Source organism: Mastigoproctus giganteus, chromosome 6 (genome assembly GCF_048544385.1).
Source record: "Mastigoproctus giganteus isolate SK-2022 chromosome 6, ASM4854438v1, whole genome shotgun sequence".
Taxonomy (NCBI): domain Eukaryota; kingdom Metazoa; phylum Arthropoda; class Arachnida; order Uropygi; family Thelyphonidae; genus Mastigoproctus; species Mastigoproctus giganteus.
The window spans coordinates 224,242,328-224,268,248 of record NC_143580.1 but is presented as its reverse complement, the minus strand read 5'-3'; the positions used below and the strand labels follow the sequence as shown (position 1 = coordinate 224,268,248).

The 25,921-nt window shown below is 37.4% G+C and overlaps 1 protein-coding gene across 5 annotated transcripts in view; it reads right to left on the bottom strand.

The window, feature by feature from the left end:
* Nucleotides 1–25,921, bottom strand: part of LOC150085023 (ral GTPase-activating protein subunit alpha-1) — a 529,619-nt gene that overhangs the window by 4,179 nt on the left and 499,519 nt on the right. For all 5 annotated transcript variants that reach the window (XM_090376739.1, XM_090376741.1, XM_090376740.1 and 2 more), the window contains 2 exons: nucleotides 20,837–20,967; nucleotides 63–245 (listed from right to left, as the gene is read on the bottom strand). In XM_090376739.1, coding sequence (XP_090232865.1) covers nucleotides 63–245; nucleotides 20,837–20,967 — 314 coding nt within the window. The remainder of the gene's footprint in view (nucleotides 1–62; nucleotides 246–20,836; nucleotides 20,968–25,921) is intronic.

Below are 25,921 nucleotides of genomic sequence, written 5' to 3'. Positions count from 1 at the left end.
CTATTTTACATAGCCATTAATTTAATTCAAAATCAGGTGAAAATAGTCACAGATCCAACTACCTTTTTGTTTGTTAGATGATTGTGGAGAAGAGTGTGGAGAAGTGTTGTCAGTTGTTGATAAACTGTGAGGTCTGTTCCTCAGATTAGGGCTATATCCACCACTTTGACTATGGGAATCTAAAAGTGCTGCAGCTAAATTTGATGTTGTCTGAGGACTTCCACTTTCTTGCCTAATTGAAGTACCTATGAATATAATGAAAATATACTCATATTAAGAATGATGGAGAAATGAGAAATAATAGTAGTATTATAATTATTTTCCATACTCTGAAATTCTCACCTGCTGGTATAGCTGTCCCTGTGAATATAAGAATAATATACCAATATTAATATACAGTAATTGAGAAATTAAATAAGTTGAATTTCTAAAAACAATAGTGACAGGAGATGAAATGTGGTGCTATTATGGCAAGCAGACAAAGTATCTGCATGCACAATTCATTATGAATTTATAGCAAGAGGTGTTATAGTTAATAAGACTATGTACTTAGTAATCATTAAGCAAATGGGAGATGTAATCAGAAGGAAGAGATTTTATTTGTCAATGACAATGAACCTGCTCATTAGGCATCAATAATTTCTGAATACTTTTCCAAACACACTAACTATCCAACAACATCCTCTTTAATCACCTGATCCTGTATCATATGGTTTATTATTTTTTTTCTTTCAAACTAAAGAAATAATTAAAGGGATAATTATTTTCAGATGAAGTAAAAGTTATGGTGATTACACAACTACAACAAATGTTATCAAGTAACTTAAAAAAAAAAAAAGTACTTGGAAACTTTTTTTCAATAATATAACCAAATGGAAAAAATGTGCAATTATCTGCTATATAATATTAGTGTAAAAACACCACAGACAACTCTTAAAGGAAAAACTACAATAGTAGTGTAAAGGGTATCATTTCAACTTTATCTCATATTGTGCTCATCCTTCACAACAAGTTACTATCTATTGCACTACCTTGAATAAGTAACGCTTCACTAACAGAGAAGACTAATGTTACTTTTCTTTCTTTAAAGACTAATTTTCCTTTAAGAGTTGTCTATGGTGTTTTACACCGATATTATATAATTACAACTCTTAAAAATATTATGCCCAATTGCATTTAGTCTTATACAGGGTGTCTCAAAAATAATGGTACAACCGTTTAGGGGAGGTAAGTAACATCTAAAGCAATGTGATTCGCATAGGAACCCATAACCGGAAACGTCACTGTAAGTCAGTAGACGGCGCTGTTCATCAGTTCGGGAGAGGGAAAAATTTCTGGTTTACTCATTCGCAGTAGTCGCTGCATGAAGAGCATGCATCGATATACGAACTGTGAGCTGGCAGACATGTACCGGACCACCGTTTGTTTGCATGTGTGCATCAAAATTTGTGCGATTATGGGTCATTTAGAGGCAACAGGAGTAATGCAGGCAGACTACGTTCGACATGAACTCCCGCCATGGAAGAAAGTGTGTTGAATGCCGTCTAGAATAATCCTACTACCAGCACACGTGCCATTGCCTCTGCCTTAGGAGTGTCTCGTTGCAGTGTACAGCATGTCTGGCACGACAATTCCTTACACCCCTTTCATCTCCAAAGGGTTCAGTTACTGCTCCCCCAAGATCATCCTGCACGTGTGGCTCTTGCACAGTGGTTTCTCCAAGAAAGTGTTCAAGACTTGAATTTTCCAGCCTATGTTTTGTTCACAGATGAGGCTTATTTCACTCGGGGAAGGCTTATTCAATCAGCACAATGCTCATGTGTGGGCTCACGACAACCTACACGGTGTGCACCCCCATGCGGCACAACATCGCTTCGCAATAAATGTGTGGGCAGGTATGGTCAGTGACTGCTTAGTCGGCCCATACCTGTTACCATCCAGCATGAACTCCGCTAAATATCGGATCTTTCTCGAACAAGTTCTACCAGGGTTACTTGACGATGTTCCAGCAAATGTGAGACACAACATTTGGTTTCAACATGAGGGGGCGCCTGCCCATTATGGAAGGTGTGTTCATGACCATTTGAACAGGCATTTTGCGCGTCGATGGATTGGCCATGGTGGACCCGTTTCCTGACCTAGCCCCCATGCTCACCTGATTTATCGAGCCTTGATTTCTTTCTGTGGAGAGCCCTCAAATCTATCGTGTATGAATCGCCTGTGGAGACGGAAATGGATCTCACGGCAAGACTCATCTGCACTGCTGCTACTGTCAAAGAAACACCAGGTGTGTTCGACTGTGTCCGCCAATCCATGCTGCGTCCGTGTCACGCATGCATCACGTCTCATGGTGGAACCTTTGAGCATCTGTTGTAACATCATGAAATGCATCCATCTCTTACTCCATTGTAAATATTATGTCAAATAAATGTTTGCCACTAATTACTGTCTTGTGTCATTTCTGCTTCCTGTACCTCTTCTACTACTTTCCCGTTACGTTTCCGGTTATGGGTTCCTATGCGATTCACATTCCTTTAGATGTTACCTACTTCCCCTAAACGTTTGTACCAATATTTTTGAGACACCCTGTATATACATTATCACATATGTCACTGGCATCTCTCAATTGTGGGATTATCTTCACAACTGGGTTGTCATGTTTGCAATACCAGGGTGCCTGCCCACTGAGAATAAGTAACATTAGTCTTCTCTATTAGTGAAGCGTTACTTATTCAAGGTAGTTCAATAGATTGTAACTCGTTGTGAAGGATGAGCACAATATGAGATACAGTTGAAATGATGCCTTTTATACTACTATTGTAGTTTTCCCTTTAAGAGTTGTCTATGATGTTTTCACAGCGATATTATATAGATAATTATAACTCTTAAAAATATTATGCCCAGTTGCATTTAGTCTTACTTAAGTAACTATCTGCATATATTTATTTAAATAAAATTTCAGTGGTTTTATACAATCAAGTTCCCTTTACAATTTCATTTTTCTTCATCAAATATTCTTCATATTAGCTACTCCAACCTCATCTCTGTTCAGCCCTGCCCTTCTTAACAATGACAGTACTTTGTGACAGTGCAGCATAACACCAATATTCCAGTAGCTTTAGTGAACTTTTATTACCATGAATCATTACCAATGCATTCTATACATATAAATAGTAAAATTCACTTCCTGACCTTCTCACACAAGAGGAGGGCGCTGGGATTGCAGAACAGTACGGACAGTGGATTTTTGGCTGCTGTAAAGGGATAAGTATTTTTTTAATTTTTAACGTATTCTTCGTTATTTAACATAGTACATTGTGTTTTACGGAGATATTAAATAGGTTTAGTAGCGTTCATTAGCTTCTTATTTTGAATTTAACCAGCAATTTTTGGAAGTTACGACTCCTGGTATTGGCACCAATATTGTTGAACTAGCCGCCATATTCTAATTGATAAGAAATAGCTTAACATATATATATATCTCGAACTGATAGCGTAAGGTATAAAGTTAAACTAGATAGCGTAATACGAAGCACTGTATTAGGAATCTGTTAACTTATAGTATTATCAATAAATCAAAAATATTATTAATCTTATTAAATTTCATTCTTAATTAAATTGTATTTAAATGGAAATAATGACCCAGACTAGAGCTGCGAAGCAAAGATCACAGACTAGCGAGAGTGCAGTGGCTCGGGGGAGAAATGAAGGAGGCGATTCTCCAACACATCACAGTCTCAAAATATGTGCAAAATGTTAAATGTTTGCCGACCTTTCGAAAAGAGAACATGATCTTCCCAAGGAGGATGCCTTTGTGTGTGCTAGGTGTCAAGAAATTAGGCGCCAACTCAGCATTCTGATGGGTGTCTATGAGAACTTGAGGTGTAGGGTAAATGCCCTCAAAGAAATTAATATGAGGGGCCCATCAGGCTCTCAGCTCCCCAGCTCAACGACAGAGCTCACTCCTGTGCATCAGGCAACAACACAGCGCCTCCGTAGCCAGGTGGGAAGGAGCAGCAGTGCATAGCACATGCTTCTTGACTAGACAGGGGTTCGGGCTTGTCACCACAAAATATGGAGAATGCGGAAAGGTCAGGGAATGACCACCGCACCGGAGCAATATGGCCTTAGTTGCTAATACTCCTAAAAACCAAATAACAACAACAACAGGCAACAACACAGAGGCAATCTCCAAGGCAGAATGTGCTGGTCCCAAAGGAACTAGTTACTGTTGGTGATTATTGTCAGGGAGATGGGGAATATACTGTGCAAGAATGATAGGTGGAACAGGACCAGGGTATATCTGCCAGGGGAAAAAGTTGATGATGTTGTAGAGCAGATATCATCTTTTCAGGGCACAAAAGGTGATATTGTTGTACACATTGAAACTAATGACATTAAGAATAAGAGATCTGCAGATTTACTCAACAAGTGCAGGTTAATGTTGAAAAAATGTTGTGAGTTAGGGTTGCATGTGAAAGTGTCTGTAATTCTGCCCAGACACAATAGGAGAGAGTATATGATGAGAGAATTGTCAATCAATTCAGCCCTGGAGAAACTGTGCAAGGCTCAAGGGGTAGAATTTTTTTCAGCCTGGTCTGTGCTTGTTGACAGGAGAGAGATCTTCTACAGGGATGGGATGGGATGGGATACACTTAAATAGAAAGGGTGCAAGAATATTTGCTGATGCTATTGCGGCAGTGTTAGGTGGGTCGGAAAACTGCTACCGTGGTGGTATACACAGACTAAAAGGTTAACAATGGCAGCAGGAAGAGGCAAAAGTGATTCTTGCACTGCTTCTATTAGAATGGGCAGCAGACTGGAAAGTAAGGTAATGGAAATTTCCAGGACTGCTGGAGTCATAGTGGAACAAGTAAATACATGGGCTGTGTTAGGGTGGCTAGGAGCAGGAACAGGTGCATGTATACTTGCATGTACACCAATGCTAGGAGTATAGTTAATAAATTTGATGAGCTTGAAGTGCTAGTCAAGACATCAAAGCAGATATTGTTGGGATATCAGAGACGTGGTGTCACACAGATATAGGCAGTGAAGAGTTGGAATTTGGGGATTACAATGTGTATAGGAAGGATAGACAGGATAGGAGGGGATGGAGTGGTTACGCGGTTAGTTAAGAAACAAATAAAATCTAAGGAAGTGCATCCAATTGATGTTGGTGGACAATGCAGTGTTGAGTCTTTTTGGTGTGAAATAAGCACTGGTAAAGGAAAAATGAGAGGTGTGTGTAATAGGCCTAATGAATCTGATGAGTATAATGAGCAATTGTGCAGAGAAATAGAATGGGCCAGTAAATCAGAATGTCTTATAATGGGAAATTTTAACTTTCCAGATATTGACTGGAACTTGTGGATGGTCACTCACACACTAGCAAGACTTTTGTGGATTTATTGGATGACTGTTTCCTACAGCAACATGTTCGAGAGGCAACCAGAGGGAGTAATACTCTTGATTTGATTATCAGTAGTGATTCTTCATGCATTAAGAATCTGCAGATAAAGGAACCACTGGGCGACAGTGATCACAATGCATTGATGTGGGAATTAATTAAAGATATAACTACTGTTTTACATCTTGGTAGGGAAAATCATGGAGGCAATGATCAAGGGTGGAATTCAGGATCATTTGGATCGAATTGAAATTCTCAAGGATACTCAGCATGGTTTTGTAAAGGGAAAATCATGTTTAACAAATCTGGTTCGCTATTTTGAAAGGGTCACTCAAGAGCTGGATTTAGGAAATAATTTTGACATTGTTTATTTAGATTTCAGCAAAGCTTTTGACTCAGTCCCACATGAGCGGTTGCTTTACAAGCTGGAACAGGTTGGAATCACTGGGAAAATCCTTAGATGGATAGCAGGATGGCTTCAGGGCAGGAGGCAGAGGGTTGTGATAAATGGCTACTCCTCAGATTGGGTTGATGTAAGAAGTGTTGTTCCCCAAGGATCAGTATTAGGACCACTGTTGTTTTTAATTTTCATAAACAACATCAATGAAGGGATAGACGGCGTGATGTCTAAATTTGCAGATGATGTTAAAATTGGTAGAGTAGTGAATGATCGCTGTCAAGCTGAGCTTCTTCAGAGAGACCTAGATAGACTTCAGGAATGGTCAGAAAAATGGCAGCTATGCTTTAATCCAACAAAGTGTAAGGTATTACACCTGGGAAACAGTAATCCCAAAATAACTTATTCACTTGGTGGAGTTCAACTAAACCCAGTACTGGAGGAAAGGGACTTGGGTGTTATGATACAGTCAGACATGAAATTCTCTGAGCATATTTCTATTAATTGTTTGTTTCCATAAAGTGTACTAATAGTAGTAGTGGCATGTGATGCAAGAAAGCAAGTGTATGAGCTTATGCAGCATCAGCCAAAAAAAAAAAAAATCACACCATTGCCTCCAAATGCCTGTCCAGTTCCTCCTTAAATTTATTCAACCTATCAACTTCCACAACGACAGATGGAAGTTTGTTCCAGCAATTAACCACCCGCTGGCTAAAGGCAAATTTCCGCACATCTATTCTACATCTGTCTTTTCTTAATTTGAATTTATGCCCCCTTAGGTTCGTAATCTGAACAATTTGTAATCTGGCTAATTACAAATTGAACTAACTGTAAAGTGCACTAAACAAGCAGTTAATAGGAATATGCCACAATAGCAATTTCCATCCTCAATACAGAATGCTGAAAGCATTTCTTCCACTGGTGAGGCATATGATCAAATGTAGAGCTGTATTTGGCCATATTGAGGCAATGTAATAATGATATTTCTGGAAATGGGTGATGGGCAACCAATACACAAGCAACACATGTGTATGTCAGTGTGTATGGTAAGAAAGTGAAACTACGGAGATTCCTACTACTTCTGCAATTGCCATGCATGAAATATGGTACATGCATACCAGTATTCCTTTTTGACCTCAATCAAATAACAAAAAATGGCACAAACTGACCAATAGTAACCTTTGTGCCAATAAAATATATCATAACAACAGCATCCCTGTACTTCATGCACATGTTCCACATGTGATATATCTGTGGCATATCCAGAGCACTATTGCATAGAGGCGCCGTAGCCAGGTGGGAAGGAGTAGCAGTGCGTAGCACACGCTTCTTGATTAGACTGGGGTTTGAGCCAGTCACCACCAAATACGGAGGATGCAGAAAGGTCAAGGAATGACCACCGCATATCCCGGCGCAATATGGCCGTAGTTGATAATGCTCCTAAAAACCAAATAACAAACAAACAAACAAACTACTGTATAGAGGAAAATGGATTGCTATAATAAAAAAAATAATAATAAAAATGTCAGTTTATACTCTGGATGGCTACGACGAGGAGAGTTTCGAACTTAACTGTAACCGTTTTACTGCAGTAGCTAACAATGGACTGTTCATTTTTTGCGGCAGTGTACAGGCTTGATCTCACACTATGCGAATTTTTGTCCATACACATTAGCCCAGGATCACAGCTGGCTCCTTGAGGGCTGTGGTCTTGCTATTGTTGTCCTGTGCTTCAAGTATTTTCCTGTCTATAGCTAATGCCATTCACCCACTACCGAATGGTTTCATTTGATGGAGAAGTGTCTAAATCTTCCTTCAACAAGTTATGACACCTGTGTGGAGTTTCCTTACAAACATAGAAAACTTAATCAATGGCTAAACATCCATATGTGTGAAACTCACTTGCACTATTTCCTGATCTGTAGTTGAATAATTAATGAACACAAGCCTTCCAAGTGCTATTTTTATAATAGACAACTGATAGTAACAGCACAGCTATTGGGATTTCACTTGTACAAACCATTATAATCTGACAATACCACACAGAAATATCTGAAATCTCCCCTCTCTAACATAGACACACACACACTAAAGAATAAATACACCTCACAAACTTTTATACCTCTTTACTGACTGCTACCACTTTCTTCTCACATCTCTGAGAGGAAAGTAGAAGAGAAATTGTTGAGGCTAAAAGTAAATAAGGCATAGAGGGTTGATAGAATTTACCACATTATATTAAAAGAAGCATAATTATGAGTGCATCCTTGGATTGAGGGAGGTCCCTACACACTGGAGATGTGGAAACATCTCTCCTATATACCACTGGAGGGCAAAGTAAGTAATTACAGAACTGTAAGCCTGATATCTGTGCTAGGAAAATAACGGAAGCAATAGTAAAAAGAAATAATGCAGGATCATGTTGACAAAAATGGAGTATACAGAAATCACAGTATGGATTTTTAAGGAGCAATCTTGTCTGACTAATCTGATTAGCTATTATGAGGTAGTTGCAAGGGATCTGGATGTAAAAAATAATTCAGATACTATATATTTAGTTTTTAGTAAAGCATTTGATACTATCCCATATGAACAAATGCTGTAAAAAATTGGATTAGGGTAGCATTGGGCACAAATTACTGATCTCGATAATGCGATAGTTGAATGGCAGGAGACAGAGAGTGATTATTAATAGCCACAGCTCTTCATGGACTAGTGGCGTTATTAGTGATATCTCAGGTTTCAGTGCTGGGCCCTCTTACAGTTTTCAATATATTTTTATGGCAGAATATAAGTTTAATGTCTAAGTATGCTGATATAAATGTTTGCAGGAAGGTTAATGACGGTAATCTATATATATAAAACGTTTAAGTATGCAGCCCAAATTTTCCAACTGCTAATTGTTGCCAGTACCCGTTCACCTCACATTATCACCATACCAGGCATTCTTTATTAATTTTTGTAGTAAAATTTTTCGACTGAAGAAAGGACACCTATGCCTGAAAGCTATTGATGTATGTTTATTTTATTTGTCTTCAATTTTAATAAACCGTTCTAAGTTTTAAGAAGTGTAAAAATGGCTGAACAGTGTGTAAGAACTTTGAGAAAATGTAGAAGAAATGCTAATGAAAATTAGAGGAGAGATCTAATAAACTAAGAGAGAGACTATGACTACAAAGATGGACAGAAAACATCGAAGAAAGAGAGGCAAAATTGAATGAGAAGACAGGCGAAATGCCGTAGGACTAATCAAATAGAAGTACTGGATGTGAATAATCAACAAGCTGTAATTAATGTGTTACAACTGTGAGTACTGCAATGCAAAATATTGGGGACATGAGTTAAACACATCAAATAAATACACTAAATGCTGCCATGATGGAAAGGTTTCACTTGACCCATGGTCTGAGATACCTACTCTATTATGAGAGCTGCTTACAGGGGATACACGTGAAGCAAATAACTACAGAGAACATATACAAGAGTACAACTCAGCAATAGCGTTTGCATCAATGGATGCAGAGATTAAATCACCGGCTAGAAATGGTCCATACTGTTTGAGAATACACGGCCAGATTTACAGTTTGGTCTCACCGTTATATGCAAACTTCAGGAATGGTCAGAATATGGACAGGATATGGACAACTTTATATTTTCAATTCTGTTGAAGCAACAACCAAACAGCTTGAAAAACAATCAAACCAAGGGTGTATGGCTGAAGTAATGCAACAATTGGACAAGATGCTGTGACAAGTTAACCCATTTGCTGAGTCATATACAGACGGGCCTCGATTAACGCAATTAATTCGTCCCGCGAGCGCATCGCGCAAAACCGAAATGCGTTAATCGAATATCATAACCAATAGGAAAAATTATAATTGGTACTTGACCTTCTGGAATGTCCATAAAGAATTTTAAATAACTTTTAAATAACTTTTTAACTGCATGCCATGTAAAAGATAATAAAAATTATAGAATTAAATGTTTATTGTTCAAATATATAATGGAGAAACTAACTATTTGCTACAGAAATATTTGAACACAGTCGTTTGAACAGTTTTGGCTTTCGTTTTTTCATCATACAATTTCCGATAGCCGACAACAAGCTTCTGTAGGCCCTGGCGAAATAACATGCTTCTTTCGATGTTAGGATCAACGTCCATTACGTTTTGTTTAAGGTTCTCTGCGATACGAAAGATTTGCCTAGTTCTTTTACCGTTATCTCCTTTGAGGTAACATTTTCATCTGGCTCACACTCTTTTTCTTCAGCTTCTTCATGCGCACGCTGTTGCTCTATTTGAAGGAGATCATTGTCACTTAGCTGTTCTAAATGCGAATTCAGTGATTCTCGAACGTTAGCCACATCCAAGCCTTTGAAACCAAGTTCATTACCAATATTAGTTATATCTTCAATAACTTTTTGAACTGCATCTTTGAAGCAAGTAAAATCGTTTGCGCGGGGTAAAAGATGCTTCCAAACTGCTCTCATATTGCTGGCTGTCACTTCTTCCCATGCTGCATGAATGTTTTCAATGGCCAATCGTATGTTATAATTTTTCCAAAATTCTGGTACAGAAATTGCATCATCTCCTGTTATAGCTTCAAGTGCCTGTGCAAAGGTTCTGCGGAGATAGTAAGCCTTGAAAGTTGCAATCGTCCCCTGGTCCATGGGTTGCAATAATGAAGTCGTATTCGCCGGTAAAAAAACAACTTTCACATTTTCATTTAAGTCACCAAGTGCAGAAGGATGTCCAGGTGCATTATCTAAAAGCAACAGAGCTTTAAAAGTAAGATTATTTTTCTTGCAATAGGCTTCAACTGTTGGACAGAAGTAAGACGTAAACCAGTCTTCAAATAGAGCTTTGGTCATCCATGCTTTTTTATTTGAACGAAAAATGACTGGAAGAGTGCGATGGTTGTATCCTTTTAAAGCCCTAGGATTTTGTGCACGGTACACAAGCATGGGTTTCAATTTAAAATCACCTTCAGCGTTACCTCCTAATAAAAGTGTTAGCCGATCTTTTGAGACTTTATATCCAGGTTGTGATGCTTCATTTGCAGCCAAATAAGTTTTAGTTGGCATCCGTTTCCAAAATACGCCCGTTTCGTCTACATTAAATATTTGCCGATCGTCGTATTCAGCATCCTGAATGATTTTTTGCAATTCTGCAGGAAATTTGGCTGCAGCATCTTCATCAGCACTAGCAGCTTCCCCTGTTACTTTAACATTATGCAGTCGTGCTCGATTTTTGAAACGTCCAAACCACCCTGAACTAGCAACAAACATTTCAGTCTCCCTTTGATATTTTGTTTCTTTGAGCTTAGTAAAAAGGTTCATAGCTTTGCTCTGAATATTGTCCTTAGATAATGGAATTCTTTTTTGATTGCAATCTTCTATCGAAATTGATAAAAGACTTTCCATTTCAATCATTATTAGAGTTCTGTTTCTGGTATTTTGTAAGACAAAAGAAGATGATGAAACTTTACCTTTCTCTTTATATTCGTTCTTACGGCTCAAGATAGTTCGTACGGTAGACTCACTGTATCCTAGATCTCTTACGATTTTCGCATGGTTTGCACCACGTTCATGTTTTTTAATAACTTCAAGTTTATCAGCTAAAGTAATAACTTTTCGTTTTTTTTTATTACAATCACGTTGTTTTTCACTCTTTCTTTTATCCATAATTAACAGGGGTAGAAAATTAGAATTTTTAAATACGTCTGCACGTGACTTTATTAGGTGGAGACAAACAAGTAACACGTCTACTTAGTTGATGGAACACACTGAGGCGGGAAGCGGACAAACGCTTGTTTATTGGCAGTCAGACATTTAGTGCGCGATTCGAATCTTTTTCAACTATCAGAAATAAAAGATCGCGTTAACTGGAAATTTGAATCGCGTAAAGTAAAAAGTGGTATCATTTTTTCCAATCGCGGTAACTGAAAACCACGTTAAGCGAGGCCTGCCTGTAAACAAATGCATCAAATAACCCAGGCTAATCCAATAATGAAAGTGCACATGGCATTTATAAGAAGACCTGGGCTTAGATAAGAGATGATATAATGCACCTACATTCAAAACGGAGGTTGCTGCAATATCTGGAGAAGATGGGGAACCATGTGCAAATAGAGACATATGCATATATCCCACAGGTGACTGCTGTAGAATTATATCACCACTAAACAAGAATGGTGAAGACTGAAGGATCTAGATTAAACTATTTATGCCATAATCAGAAAGATGGCGTATGTTAAGCCGAGTACAACTAATTAAGGCATATTACTACAAGACCTGGACAAATTAGACAGGTGGGCTGAAAAGTGGCAATTAAGGTTTAAAACTGATAAATGCAAGGTGCTTCATTCAGGTAACAGTAATCCCAGAATAACATACCAGTTGGGTGGTACCACATTCAAGGTAGTGGAGAATGAAAAAACACCTAGGGGTAATTGTACAGTCCAGTATGAAGTACTCTGAGCAGTGCAGAAGGGCAACTATGCCAGGTCATAGGTTCTTGTAAATGATATACAGGAATTTTGCCAGCTGAAACAAGGAAGTGATTAAGCCATCTTCAGTATTGCATATTGGTCTGGAGGCTGCATTTAGGAAGGATGTTGGAAAAGTGCAGAGAAGAGCAGCAAGATTAGCTAGGATCAAAAAAGGGGTACTCTTACCAAGGAAGATTTGAATTCTATAAATTGCACCATCTGGAAACTAGGCATCTGCAAGACCTGATTGAAATGTTTAAGACCCTATATGTTTTGAGTCAAGTAAATGCTGATGGCATTCTTTACTCATTCTTGGATAATACACACAAGGAGACAAAATTTAAATTGGAAAGGGATTGTTGTAAGGTAGATGTTTGCTTTAAGCCAGAGAGTGATTGTTGGAATAAATTTTCATCTGGTGTTGTAGAAATGGGTAGTTTGAATAATTTAAAGGGTGGGACTATTATGCTGGACACATCCCCATGTGCAAGGTCAGAAACACTCTACATAGAACACTGAGGTTGAACCAATGTAAGCAAGGGTTGAGGTGCAGCATCCACATTACAGAAAAGAGTGGCTGACTCTCTGTGTCATCAGACCACCATTTTGCTTACTCGAGTCTTGAAGTGGTGAAAACTGTGTTTAGTTTCCAGAGCAAAGTTCAAGCAACCCCTTCTCTTCTATCATGCAGTATGAGTCACATCTTTTGAGACTATGATGGGTATCATGGCACAATTCAATAATTCTTACATTTTAAGAGTACAAGTTTAAAGCATATTTTGCAAAGGATGGATGCTAGATAGTACACTGGATTGACTATCTGTCACTGGATGAGCTAGGGTATTGCAACTTGTTTTTGGCTAGAGGCCAAAACATAAAATGCTAAAGCTCATGGGCTGCAAAAACAGTTCCTTACCACTTATCAAACAATTTTTACATAACACTAATAACATTCTTATTATATGGTTATAATACTGTTAAATACTGAGAACATATCAAAAAACATCATAAGAGAGTAATATAAAAATCAAATACTCATGCAACATGAAGGAATGGGCTGCATGCAACCCATGGGTTGGACACCCTTGTCTCTATTCTGTTAGCTAGTGAGTGAAGGGAGTCCAAGCAGTGTGCATGCAAGAGGTAATGTCAAAGGGTTAATGGGTATATTCTTGCTGTGTTCATGCCATATCCAAAAATTTCATTTATTCATACATGTCTCCCCATCCTCTACTTTCAATTTATTTACTCAGTGCATCATGAACAGTAAACTAATAGAACAAACTAATCTACAAAAAGATATAAACCTCCCAAAAAAATTCTTCATTTGTTTCACAAATATAAGTGGTCTCTGTTCCAATCTCAGTGATCTCCATTTACACCTAAAATTTGTTGAGCCCCACTTACTTTTTCTCATCAAATCACAATTATCAGTTGCCTCAACCACCATTCATCTAATTATTCACACTATGATTCCTTTCATTTCGAAGACAGTACTTGTGCACATGTCTCCTCTGATATTCCCTGCCAGAGACTTCCTAATTTTGAATCTCCAGTGACTCAAAATCTCTTTACTGCAATCTGCCAAATTAATCAGTTACCTCTATCAATCTCCCAACTCTACAAATCACTTAGATCAACTTTCTCCATTCTAGTTTTCCTAACAATTGAGGTAATTTTCCTTAGTGAGTTTATCCAGCTGATTTTTATTTTCTAATTACACAGACCCACCTGGTTGAGATGCTGAGGCTTTTACAATTACTAATGAACTTACACAACTTGTTCATTAACCTACCAGAATACCAGACAATCTTAACTACACACCCAACACTCTTGATCATTTCCTCACCAACATTTCAAAGTACAGTCAATGTTAGTAGCCTCAGGTTACAATATGGTGATGGTCTCATCTCCAATGGATATGCTCTTTCTCTCTCTCTCATAGCCACCTGCAGCCTTGTGTCGTTTGGTATTAAAAGAATGGAAAAAGGGATAAAATCCATGATTTCTTTTACCCCATTGGATTACTGTTTTAAATCTTCTTATCCTAATGTTTGGTCAGATTGTTTCAGTGAAATTATTCTTATAGGGATGAAATCCATTATTCTTCATTCCATTCTAAGCTCTCCTCCCTTATCTAAACCTTGTTTTTGTAATAAATGTTTGTTTGTTTGTTTGTTATTTGGTTTTTAGGAGCATTAGCAACTAAGGCCATATTGCTCCGGGAATATGCGGTAGTCATTCCCTGACCTTTCCGCATCCTCCGTATTTGGTGGTGACGGGCTCGAACCCCGGTCTAATCAAGAAGCGTGTGCTACGCACTGCTGCTCCTTCCCACCTGGCTACGGAGGCGCCCATGTAATAAATGTGCTAAGGCTGTTGTTCTAGATAAGAATGTAGCCTGTATGCAAATCTCCAACTTCATTTTCTGTCTACAATAAAGCTCACAACATCTGTAAAGCAATTATTAATCAATTATGTTGCATCCTCAGCTAAAGATAAAGCTGAATTATTAGCATCCTACTTTTCTTCCAACTCTTGTATCAGTAATCTTGGCAAATCACCAACTACCATACTAAATGCACTCTAATCAATGTCTCCTGCAGTCTTCTGACAGAAGACATCAGAAAAATTCTAAACAATCTTGATGCCAAGAAAGCCCCAAGTAGTGATGGTATCTCTCTACTCGTTCTCAAAACCTGTTCTCCTGAGCTTGTTCCTGTTCTGTGTTGCCTTTTAACCCTTTCCTATTCTACTGGTGTTTTTCCTTCTGCATTTAAATTTGCTCATCTCCAGCCAGTTACTAAAAAGTTTGAAAAATCATTCCGAGTTATCATCCCACTGCACTTGTAGAGAAATTCTCATAAACTACTAATTATTAAACTATTTCAAAACTTCGCATCCGATCAATGATTGCTAATACGGATTTTGTCAGTGTCAGTCCACTGGAAAAGTTTAGTGAAATTCAAACAGTTGCTTCAAAATTTCAGGACTTCCTCTTTCTGATTGTTGTTTGTTTGTTATTTGGTTTTTAGGAGCATTAGCAACTAAGGCCATATTGCTCCGGGAATATGCGGTGGTCATTCCCTTACCTTTCCGCATCCTCCGTATTTGGTGGTGACGGGCTCGAACCCCGGTCTAATCAAGAAGCGTGTGTTACGCACTGCTGCTCCTTCCCACCTGGCTACGGAGGCGCCTCTTTCTGATTACACACATGAGATGGCATAAATTCAAGTTGAGGAAGGATGGTTGCTGGATAGATGTGCGGAAGTTTGCCTTCAGCCAGTTGGTGGTTGATTGTTGGGTTGAATAAATTCAAAGGAAGAACTAGACAAAAAAAACTACTGTGCAGTTTTTTTTTTTTTTTTTGATGCTAATACTCTTGCTTTCTTGTATCATTTGGCACTACTACTACTATTTCCTGACAATTATAATGTACAGAAATTCAAGAAGTGTCTGAAATTCAAGAAGATTAACAAGTGTCTTCCATCTTTTTACTTTCAACTGATGCACAGCACTAAGTACTATAGGTTATAATATCTTTTGTGACTGGGATTTCATAAAAGAAAAAAGTGGGTAGTGTTCTTTTATTTTACAGTTATACTGCCAATACTAATAGTAATTGGTAAGTCAATTTATGATAATCAGGATTACTCGTTTTTTTTTTTTTGTTTATATCCACCACAGCAATAACTGTCCTTATTAAAATGCTCTCTTGTGAACCATTTTTAGACTTTAATTATCTTATACACTACGAAATTTTTAGAAATCTTCAAGTACCGTGTTAATAGACTAGAAAAGAATAGCGAAAGCTTAAAAAGCGGTACTCACCTTGAAATTAATCTGCGATGGTTTACTTAGGTAGCGTGGTTAATGTTTAAGTTGAATTGTTAAATTGAAAAATTAAAAGGGAGGGAAATAGGTAAAAGTTGACTGAGTTAAATGGGCGTAAGGAAACAGAAGTGTACACATCCAATCCATGGTTGTCATCGAAATAAAGGAAAGAAGAATAATTAAAAACTATGTAAGTGAATCCGGTGAAGCCAATAGTCTTTACGAGGACTTTCGTTAGTTAAAGAACGTCTTCAGTTGGCAATGTGTGGGAGAGAACGCACATGGTATTTTAAGAATAAAAAATTATACTCTCGTGATGCCTTTTTTGACATGTGGGAACTTTAATCTCGAGAGGTTCCAAATTGGGGAAAGATTGAAGGGGAGTTTAGAATTTAGAATTTTGAGGTTAGAGTGGTGCTTGTACCATTCGATAACTAGAGCTTCATATTGAAGTATTCTGTAGCTGGATTTTAGTTTAATGATGGAAATGGCAGAATCGATGAGCGAGTTGTGGTTGTGAGTCTGGGCATGAGTTGTAAGTTCTGTGACAGATTGGTTAGACGTGAGACTATGGAAATGGTAGTATGCACGGGTGTTGGATGTTTATTATGATCTATTATGATCCGTGAAGTAAATAGTATACACCAACTCAGATTTTACCTTAAAAAGAAATGACCCCTCATGACTGGATCGAGTTCACCAACAAAAACAATATACGTATTAATGCTACCAACCAAGAAATAATACAAAGACATAATAAAAAATGGAATTCCCTCACGACTCGTTCCCCCGCAAAAATCACCACAGTTAACCTCTCTTCCAGATCTTTTACACCCGCTGAACTTTCTGGCCTGGAATATGGCTTTAATTTTGCCATCAAAAATCAACATTACCCTATAAAAGACTGCATTGTTGAACTCCAGTCCAAACTCGAACATCATCCCGATAAATGGCGTCTAATGCACCAAACAAATAGTATTATTAATACCAAACTTTCTTCCTGCTCTAATATAAAAAAACAACAGCTTATGGATTTACACAAACTCAGTAAAACTTCTAACGTTATTATTCAAAAAGCCGATAAAGGTGACACGATTGTTATAATAGATAAAGACACCTACACCGAAAAATTAGAATCCATCTTAGCAGACCCAAACACATACATAAATGTAAATAACCATAACATTGTAAGACTCAAAAATAAACTCGACATAATTCTCAGGAAACTCAGGCAAAATAAGGAAATCAACCTTTCCACACTACAGCAAATTGGAATCCGCAATAACATCCTCCCCCACATGTTTGGGATTATCAAGTTACACAAAGCAGACCACCCTTTAAGACCAATTGTATCATATAGCAATTCAGCTTTCGCTAATTTATCCTCCTTCCTGGTCAAAATTATAACCCCCCTTACTAAATTTTCCACATTCAAGATCAATAACACCAATCAAGCTTTTCAAAAAATTAATAATATCACAATATCCGATACAAACATCCTAGCTTCCTATGACGTTACTTCTCTTTACACAAATGTCCATATTCCATTTACTTTACAAGCCTTATGCAAGTTCTTAGAAACAGACGATACCTTAACAAAACGTACCTCCCTTTCTATAGACCATATCCTTGAACTCACCACCCTTCTATTAGAAGCAAGATTTTTTAGATTCAATGAAAAAATCTTCTAACAAATATATGGCTTACCAATGGGACTAGGGATTTCGGCCCCATTGTCCGAAATCTACCTAGCCGCCATTGAAGCCAAATTCTACACCCCTTTCCCCCTGAACTAAAATTATACATGCGCTATGCCGACGACATTCTTGTAGTAGGCAACAGATCCATTATTAATAACCTCTTCGTAAAACTTAACTCTGTACATGATAGACTTAAATTCACCCTTGAAATTGGACAGAACAATCAGATAAATTTCCTTAATCTCACTATCTATATAACAGGCACAAAATTAAATATGAAAATTTTCAGGAAAAATACAAACACCGGTAAATACTTACATTTTGCTTCTCATCACCTTCTAAACACTAAAAAGGCAGTTTTATATAACCAAATTCACAATGCACTAAAGTACAGTTCCTCACCCACCGACCTTCACAATGAAATACAGTATACTACCGACAAATTTATATCCAGAGGTTACCCCCACCAACTCATTTTAAATACAATCCTTAACGCTAAAAATAAAATTAAATCTAACATCCCAACCAAAGACAAAAATAAAACTAACATCCGCATAGTCCTCCCTTACCACAATGAACTAGCAGGACAGTTCCGACGCCTATTTAACAACACTGATATCTCCCTTGTTTTTTCCACCTACAACAAATTAGGATCCTTCTTCAGCACCTATAAAGACACATACAAATATTCTACAAACGACCTTAATAATATTATATACCTCATTAATTGTCAACCAAACTGCAACACATGTTATGTCGGAAGTACCACTACCAAATTTGGCTCATCAAAATCATCCAACACCCGTGCATACTACCATTTCCATAGTCTCACGTCTAACCTATCTGTCACAGAACTTACAACTCATGCCCAGACTCACAGCCACAACCTGCTCATCGATTCTGCCATTTCCATCATTAAACTAAAATCCAGCTACAGAATACTTCAATATGAAGCTCTAGTTATCGAATGGTACAAGCACCACTTTAACCTCAAAATTCTAAATTCTAAACTCCCCTTCAATCTTTCCCCAATTTGGAACCTCTCGAGATTAAAGTTCCCACATGTCAAAAAAGGCATCACGAGAGTATAATTTTTTATTCTTAAAATACCATGCGCATTCTCTCCCCACACATTGCCAACTGAAGACGTTCTTTAACTAACGAAAGTCCTCGTAAAGACTATTGGCTTCACCGGATTCACTTACATAGTTTTTAATTATTCTTCTTTCCTTTATTTCGATGACAATCAAGGATTGGATGTGTACACTTCTGTTTCCTTGCGCCCATTTAACTCAGTCAACTTTTACCTATTTCCCTCCCTTTTAATTTTTCAATTTAACAATTCAACTTAAACATTAACCACGCTACCTAAGTAAACCATCGCAGATTAATTTCAAGGTGAGTACCGCTTTTTAAGCTTTCGCTATTCTTTTCTTATACACTTATAAATTTTACAGTAACTTCACATTGAGTTAAATAAATAAAAATCATGGGACACACTGAAACAAAACAATTCAAACCATCAGAAATTAATTCTCTTCACTTTGCCTATGGCATACAAACTGTCAGTTTTGTTGCAAGTAGTTTTAAAATGGCAAGGAACACAATTTATACATTCTATGAGGTGGAGAGCAATTAAGCATGTATTAACAATAAACAACAAGAATGTAAGAAAGTAGTTTCCAACCAGGTTGTTAATTTTATCTCTTTTTAATGCCACTGTTTCTGATGAGGATAATGCCCTTTCAATATTTAAGAGAATTAAATGATTTGTGATACCTGTTCTTTTTTTAAACAATGTCCTACAAATTTTTCACAGAAAGTCACTTAGGATTAGTTTCTTTCTTGTATAATCAATTTGATTATCTGCATTTGTCCTACTTGAAATGTCATAAATTTCTACAGGAATAACCATCTTCATCTCCTGTAAATCTGACATTGATGTTCCTATTGATTGGTTCTTTTAAGAACATTGAATACTGATTGTCACTCATCAGAATACCAGATTTTTTCATTTTAATTTAAGTTTCTCATTTTCTTTATACTAGATATATGTCTATGTTTAGTGATAAAAGTTATGATGATGGGTACAAAAAATTCCTTACTACACTTGTTATGAGTTTCAGTTGTTCTAGACTGATTTTTTTTTTTTTTTTTTTGATTTGGTAGTTGTTGGCGCATCGGCTTCTGTGGCCATATTGCACCTCCCAAGGTTTTTTGCAGTACTTTGATCCAAGCCTGAGGCGGGAATCGAACCCGCGACCTTTGGGTTGCCGGGCAGGTACTTTACCCACTCGGCTAGCCCGGTCGGCCATTCTAGACTGAAAACAGTTTATAAAACTATTTACAATACTTTCATAACATTGTGAATGGATTTTATTGTTGCTATAATGAATTTTAATAATGGCTGTTAAAAGCAAAAGCAGTGAAAGTAATCTTTCTATTTAGCATTAGTAGAGGCATTTGATGCAAGAAAGCAAGCTTATGCAGCATCAGCCAAAAAAAAAAAAAAACATAAAATAAAATAAAATAAATAATAAATAAATAAATAAAAAATAACCACTTCCACTTCACCCCTCGGTTCGTTCGATATTGCAGGATCTTGTTAAAAAAAAAAAAGGCAGAACAATCAAATGGAGAAGTTGGATACAAAAAAAGAATTTTGATTCTGGTGAAATGCCTTTTTTTTTAATTTCCTATAACTAACAGTGACAATTTGAATAAGGTTAGCAATATAGGGCACATTAAGAGAGTTACTCCTGTGCAATCAACAATGATAACTGAACATAGGTATGAAATAATTGCTGAAACAGAAAGAACATTTGTGTAGCTCGAAAGCCAGACCCAACCCATGTATCTTTATCCTCCCACTAATAATAAAAAAAAAAAAAACATCAAGTCGCAACATCCTTTTATGTTGTAAGTCAGAACAATTCATGTAATAACCAAATATGAAGCCTTTTAACTTAAGGAAACTCCATTACCAATAAAAACAGCACTGTCACCTACCAGGAATTCTAGTGACTTGAAGGGATTTTGGTGGAGCTGGCGAATAAACACTAGCAGCAAACTTTTCAAAGGTAGTAAGATCTTTATGATTTTGTACTATTGTCTTCAAAGATCTTGACCTCTCCTCAAAGCTACAAGATTGTTAAGACTGTCTAATAAAAACAAACACGAATTCATGAAATAACATCAATTAACATAAAATTTTGTTTCATGTTAAATATAGGTGTTGGTTAGGAGTTTCTTAGCACATGAATGAGTTTGGTTCATTCATGTGATAAAATATACACAAATAACAATTTGTGTATTTTTTATAATAAAATAGATAAAATTCAGAGTGTAGAAAACAGAAGAATATTAATACAAAAATAAATGTTTATGCAAATCCAGCACATTTATTTGAATAAATTTTAAGTCTTTTTGGTCTCATGTCTTCTGGTTCTGTAGTGAGTCAGTCTCAGGTGGAAGGCACAGGATTCCCAACCTATATAACATATAACTTAGCCCATTAAACACACACGAGAGAGAGAGAGAGAGAGAGAGAGAGAGGCGATGAGTGTCCTTACAAGTGTATGCAGTGAAATTCAAGCTCCAAGAAATATAAGTTTTTGCCATTTTATTTACTTGATTGTCATATTATATAGTACTTTATAAGTAGCTTTATAGAAACAATTAAGCTTGTTATTTTTATTTTTAATTTAGATAGCGAACATAAAAATATACGTAAAACTTGTTTTGTTCGAATCTTGCCACCACTGTTATAATAAAGAGTGAGTGGTAGGGAATTCAAATTTTTCATTGTGGTAAATAGGTAGCTAACGTAAAACTAGATAGCATAGTACGTATCATTGCATTTAGAAATCTGTTAGATAGTGTAGTATTGATAATTGATTAATTAAATTGATTAATCTTATTGATTTTCATTGTATTCAATCAGATATTATGCCCCAGACTAGAGCAGCAAAGCAATCGGCACAAAGTAGCAGGAGTTCTGTGGCTCAGGAGAGAACCGAGGGGGAGGGGCGGTTCTCCAATGCATCACAGCCTCAAAAAATTTGTAGCTTCTGAAATGTTTATGGATGGATCTATCTGAAACAGGACATGATATAGCTAAGGAGGATGTCTTTGTGTGTGTGTGTGTGCGCGCGCTAGGTGCAGAGTGTGTTAAAAAATTAGGTGCCAACTCAGCGTTCTGATGGGTGCCTATGAGAGTTTGAAGAGTTGGGCAGATGCCCAACTCTTCAAAGGTATTAAAGTGGGGGGAACACATCAAGCTCTCAGCTGCCCAACTCAATGCAAGTGCTCCCTCTTGTGCATCAGGCTACACATTAGCAATCTCCAAAGCAGAATGCACTGGTCCCTCAGGAGATAGTTATTGTCGGTGACTCCGTTATTCAAGGAGACATATCAGATTGTGAAAAAAGGTTGTTCAATTTCTTTTCTCTTATTTATTAATTATTATTATTTTTTTTATTTTCTTCTTATTATTATTATTTTATTCTTATCATTTTATTTTATTTATTTTTATTTTATTTTATTATTATTGTTATTATTTTTTTGGCTGGTGCAGCATAAGCCATAGGCTTCCTTGCACCATGTGGCCATTGCTAATACAAAATACTAATACTAAATACCTAAACATCATTGCTGACTAGGTATACCCTTTCATGGCAATGGTCTTCCCCTCTGGCAGTGCCATCTTTCAGCAGGATAATGTGCCATTCCACACCACCTGGATTGCTCGAGACTGGTTCACGGAACATGAGGAAGGCTTCCAGGTATCGCCCTGGCCTCCAAATTCTCTAGACATCAATCTCATTGAGAGCATCTGTAGTTTGTGTTGGAACAGCAACTCCAATCTGCATGTCTCAACCACAGACCTTACAGGAGTTAAAAGATCTGATGATTATGTGTTGGCACCAGATACCACAAGACATTTAAAAATCTTGTAGTTTCTATGCATTGCCGGGTACAAGCTGTTTTGGCTGCACTTGGAGAACCAACATCATAATAGGTAGGTGGTCATAATGTTTTGGCTCATAGGTGTATTTGCTGATGCTATAGAGGCAGTGTTAGATGGGTCAGAAAATTGCTAGCTTTGTGGGGGATTCATAGAATAAAAGATTAACAGTAGCTGCAGGCAGAGGTAAAAGTTTTTTTATTTTTATTATTTTTTTTAATGAAAAAAAATATATTTTTTTATGGGTTGAAGGTTGAGAAGATGAGAGAAGATATCTGTTGACATTAGACTTGAACTTCTGTAGACTGTAATTTTCAGGAAAGACATGAAGGAAGGTTGTTCCAGAAAACAGCGGTTGAATGAATGAGCGAGGAAGATGAAAAGTTCGTCTGTGAGTTTGAAGTTGGACAGTAAATGGATGTTGGCGGCACGTGTTCGGACTGTTTTGAAAGGGAGAGCAGGAATTATAGAAGTCAATTCAGAAGAACAGTGCCCATGGAAGTATCAGTAGAAATGGCATGCAGCAGAAACAGTAGGTCTATGAGACAGCAAGTGGAGAGACTCTGTTACAGATGAGTCATTAATTAACCTAATTGCTCTCTTCTGAATGGAATCTAAAAAGCCTGAGAAAGGTTTTGGATGTGCCACCCCAGATTTAGGAACAATATTCCATGGTAGGGAGGATTTGCGATTTGTATGGAGTGAACAGCTGTTTGGAAGAAAAGTAACACCAAGAGAGAAAGAGAAAACCAAGTTTTTTAGAAGCAGAGGAAGCAATATTTGTACTGTGCTTGTGCCAAGATAGGTTAGAAGTCAGGGAATTCCCCAAAATAAATATATCATATTGCCTAGAAATTGGAGTATCACCAAAGATAAGCATAGGAGCAGAAGAATTCCTTTTTGAAAGATAAAAGACAAGACTGAGTTTTAGAAGGATTTAAATCAACTAAGTTGTCTTTGACGGACTGGACAATTACCTGGAGAACGGCATTTAAACAATTGGTAGTGGATATTCAAGAAGTTGAAGCTGATTGAGCAGGGCAAAGTTTCTCAAAATGGAAAGTGCAATGCAATATGTGCTATCATCGGCAAAACTATGGATAGGATTTCCAGTCAATGGAAGGTGTTTAATATTAAAGAGGAAAAGGGTGAGGGAAAGAACTGAACCTTGGGGGACTCCAGCATTAGTGGAGAAGTTAGAAGACAGAGAGCCATCTACCATCACACCCTCAGTGAGTGATCCGAGAGAAAACTGGATACCAATTAAAAAAAAAAAAACAGTTGGCAAACCATAAGATGGAAGCTTGTTTAGAAGACCTTTATGCCAAACATGATCGAAAGCCTTTGAGATGTCAAGAGCAACTGCTTATGTTTCACCGAACTTTTCTGTTGAATTTGTCCATAAATGGGTAACATAAGCATGAATATCACCAGTGGATCGACACCGACGGAATCCATACTGGCGATCGTTGATCAGATGGAAGCTTTCTAGGTAGTTTCAGAGATGGTGGTTAATTGATTTCTCCATTATTTTAGAAAGAGTAGAAATAACTGCAATGGGACAATAATTGGATGGGAGGGATTTGTCACCCTTTTTTAGGAACTGGCTGGATATGAGCAAATTTCTAAGCAGAAAGAAAAACACCTTTGGAATAAGAAAGTGAAAAAAGGCGGCAAAGAACAGGAGTAAGTTCAGGAGCACAAGTTTTGAGAACAAGTGGAGAAATACCATCAGGACCTGGAGCTTTCTTAACATCAAGATTTGTCAAAATTCTTCTGACATCCTTTTCATGGAAGACCACAGGAGGCACTGAATGCAGCATGTTGGGAATGGTGGAGGTGTTTTACCAAGATCATTAATACATGAGTTGGAAGAAAAATGGGATGCTAGAAGGTCAGCTTTATTCTTAGCTGAAGTGACAACAGAACCATCTGGTTTTGACAGAGGTGGGTGCAGAGATCGGCAAAAGTTGCAGCCAATAGCTTTGCAAAGATACCAGAATGTTTGGCTACCATTAGGGCAAGAAGCAAGTTTTCTACTTTTAGCCTGTTCAAAATCTAGTTTGGACTGAATAATAACTGCTTTACAATTGTTGCGAGCTTTGGTGTAGGCAGAAAATGAAACTGAAGAATTGGAAACAAGCCAATTATGATATGCAACATTCTTCTCTTGAAAGTGGAGTTTGGAATAAAGAATTCCATACCTACAAGAATAATTTCTGATACAATCTGAGCAAACGTTGACATCATAAATTTTGAAACAGTAATCTGACCAAAGAAAATAAATCTCGCAGGTCATTCCATTTTGCATTCTTGTAATGCCAAACAATATGGGGTTGAAAACAGCCATGAAATAAAGGTTCCATTGGAGAAGAGACGAACACCAAGTTGTGATCTGAGGTGTGTAACGCACCACTCATTTCGACCGTGTACTTAGAAGGAATGTTTGTGAGAAAAAGATCAAGTGTGTTGGCTGTATGGTTAGGATTGTCCGGTATTCTTCTAGGTAAATGAACAATCTGTGCAAGGTGATTAGTAACTGCAAAAGCTTCAGCATCTCGACCAGCTGGATCAGTGTGACTAGAAAACGGAAACCAGCTGGAGTTGTGAACATTAAAATCACAAAGAAAAATTATCTCACTGTTAGGAAAGCTGGACTGGAGAAAGCCAAGTTGAAAAGTGAGGAAGTCAAAGAGTTGTTATTGTTGTTGTTTGGTTTTTAGGAGCATTAGCAACTAAGGCCATATTGCTCTGGGGATATGCGGTGGTCATTCCCTGACCTTTCCGCTTCCTCCGTATTTGGTGGTCACGGGCTCGACCCCTGATTTCTACAGCAACATTAGAGAGGCAACCAGAGAGAGTAATAAATACTCTAGATCTGGTTATGAACAGTGATTATTATTATTATTATTATTATTATTATTATTAGCAGCTATATGGTGCAAGGAAGGCTGAGGCTTATGCTGCACCAGCCAAAAAAAAAAAAAATTCTTGAGTTACCCGGAGAGAGAGAGAGAGAGAGAGAAGTAGAAGGGAATCACCAAGAAAGATAAGAATGATGATATCCAGCTCAGGACCCTGGGTGTGCCACGCCCATACTCACCAGATGTGAGCCCCTGGGGATGTGA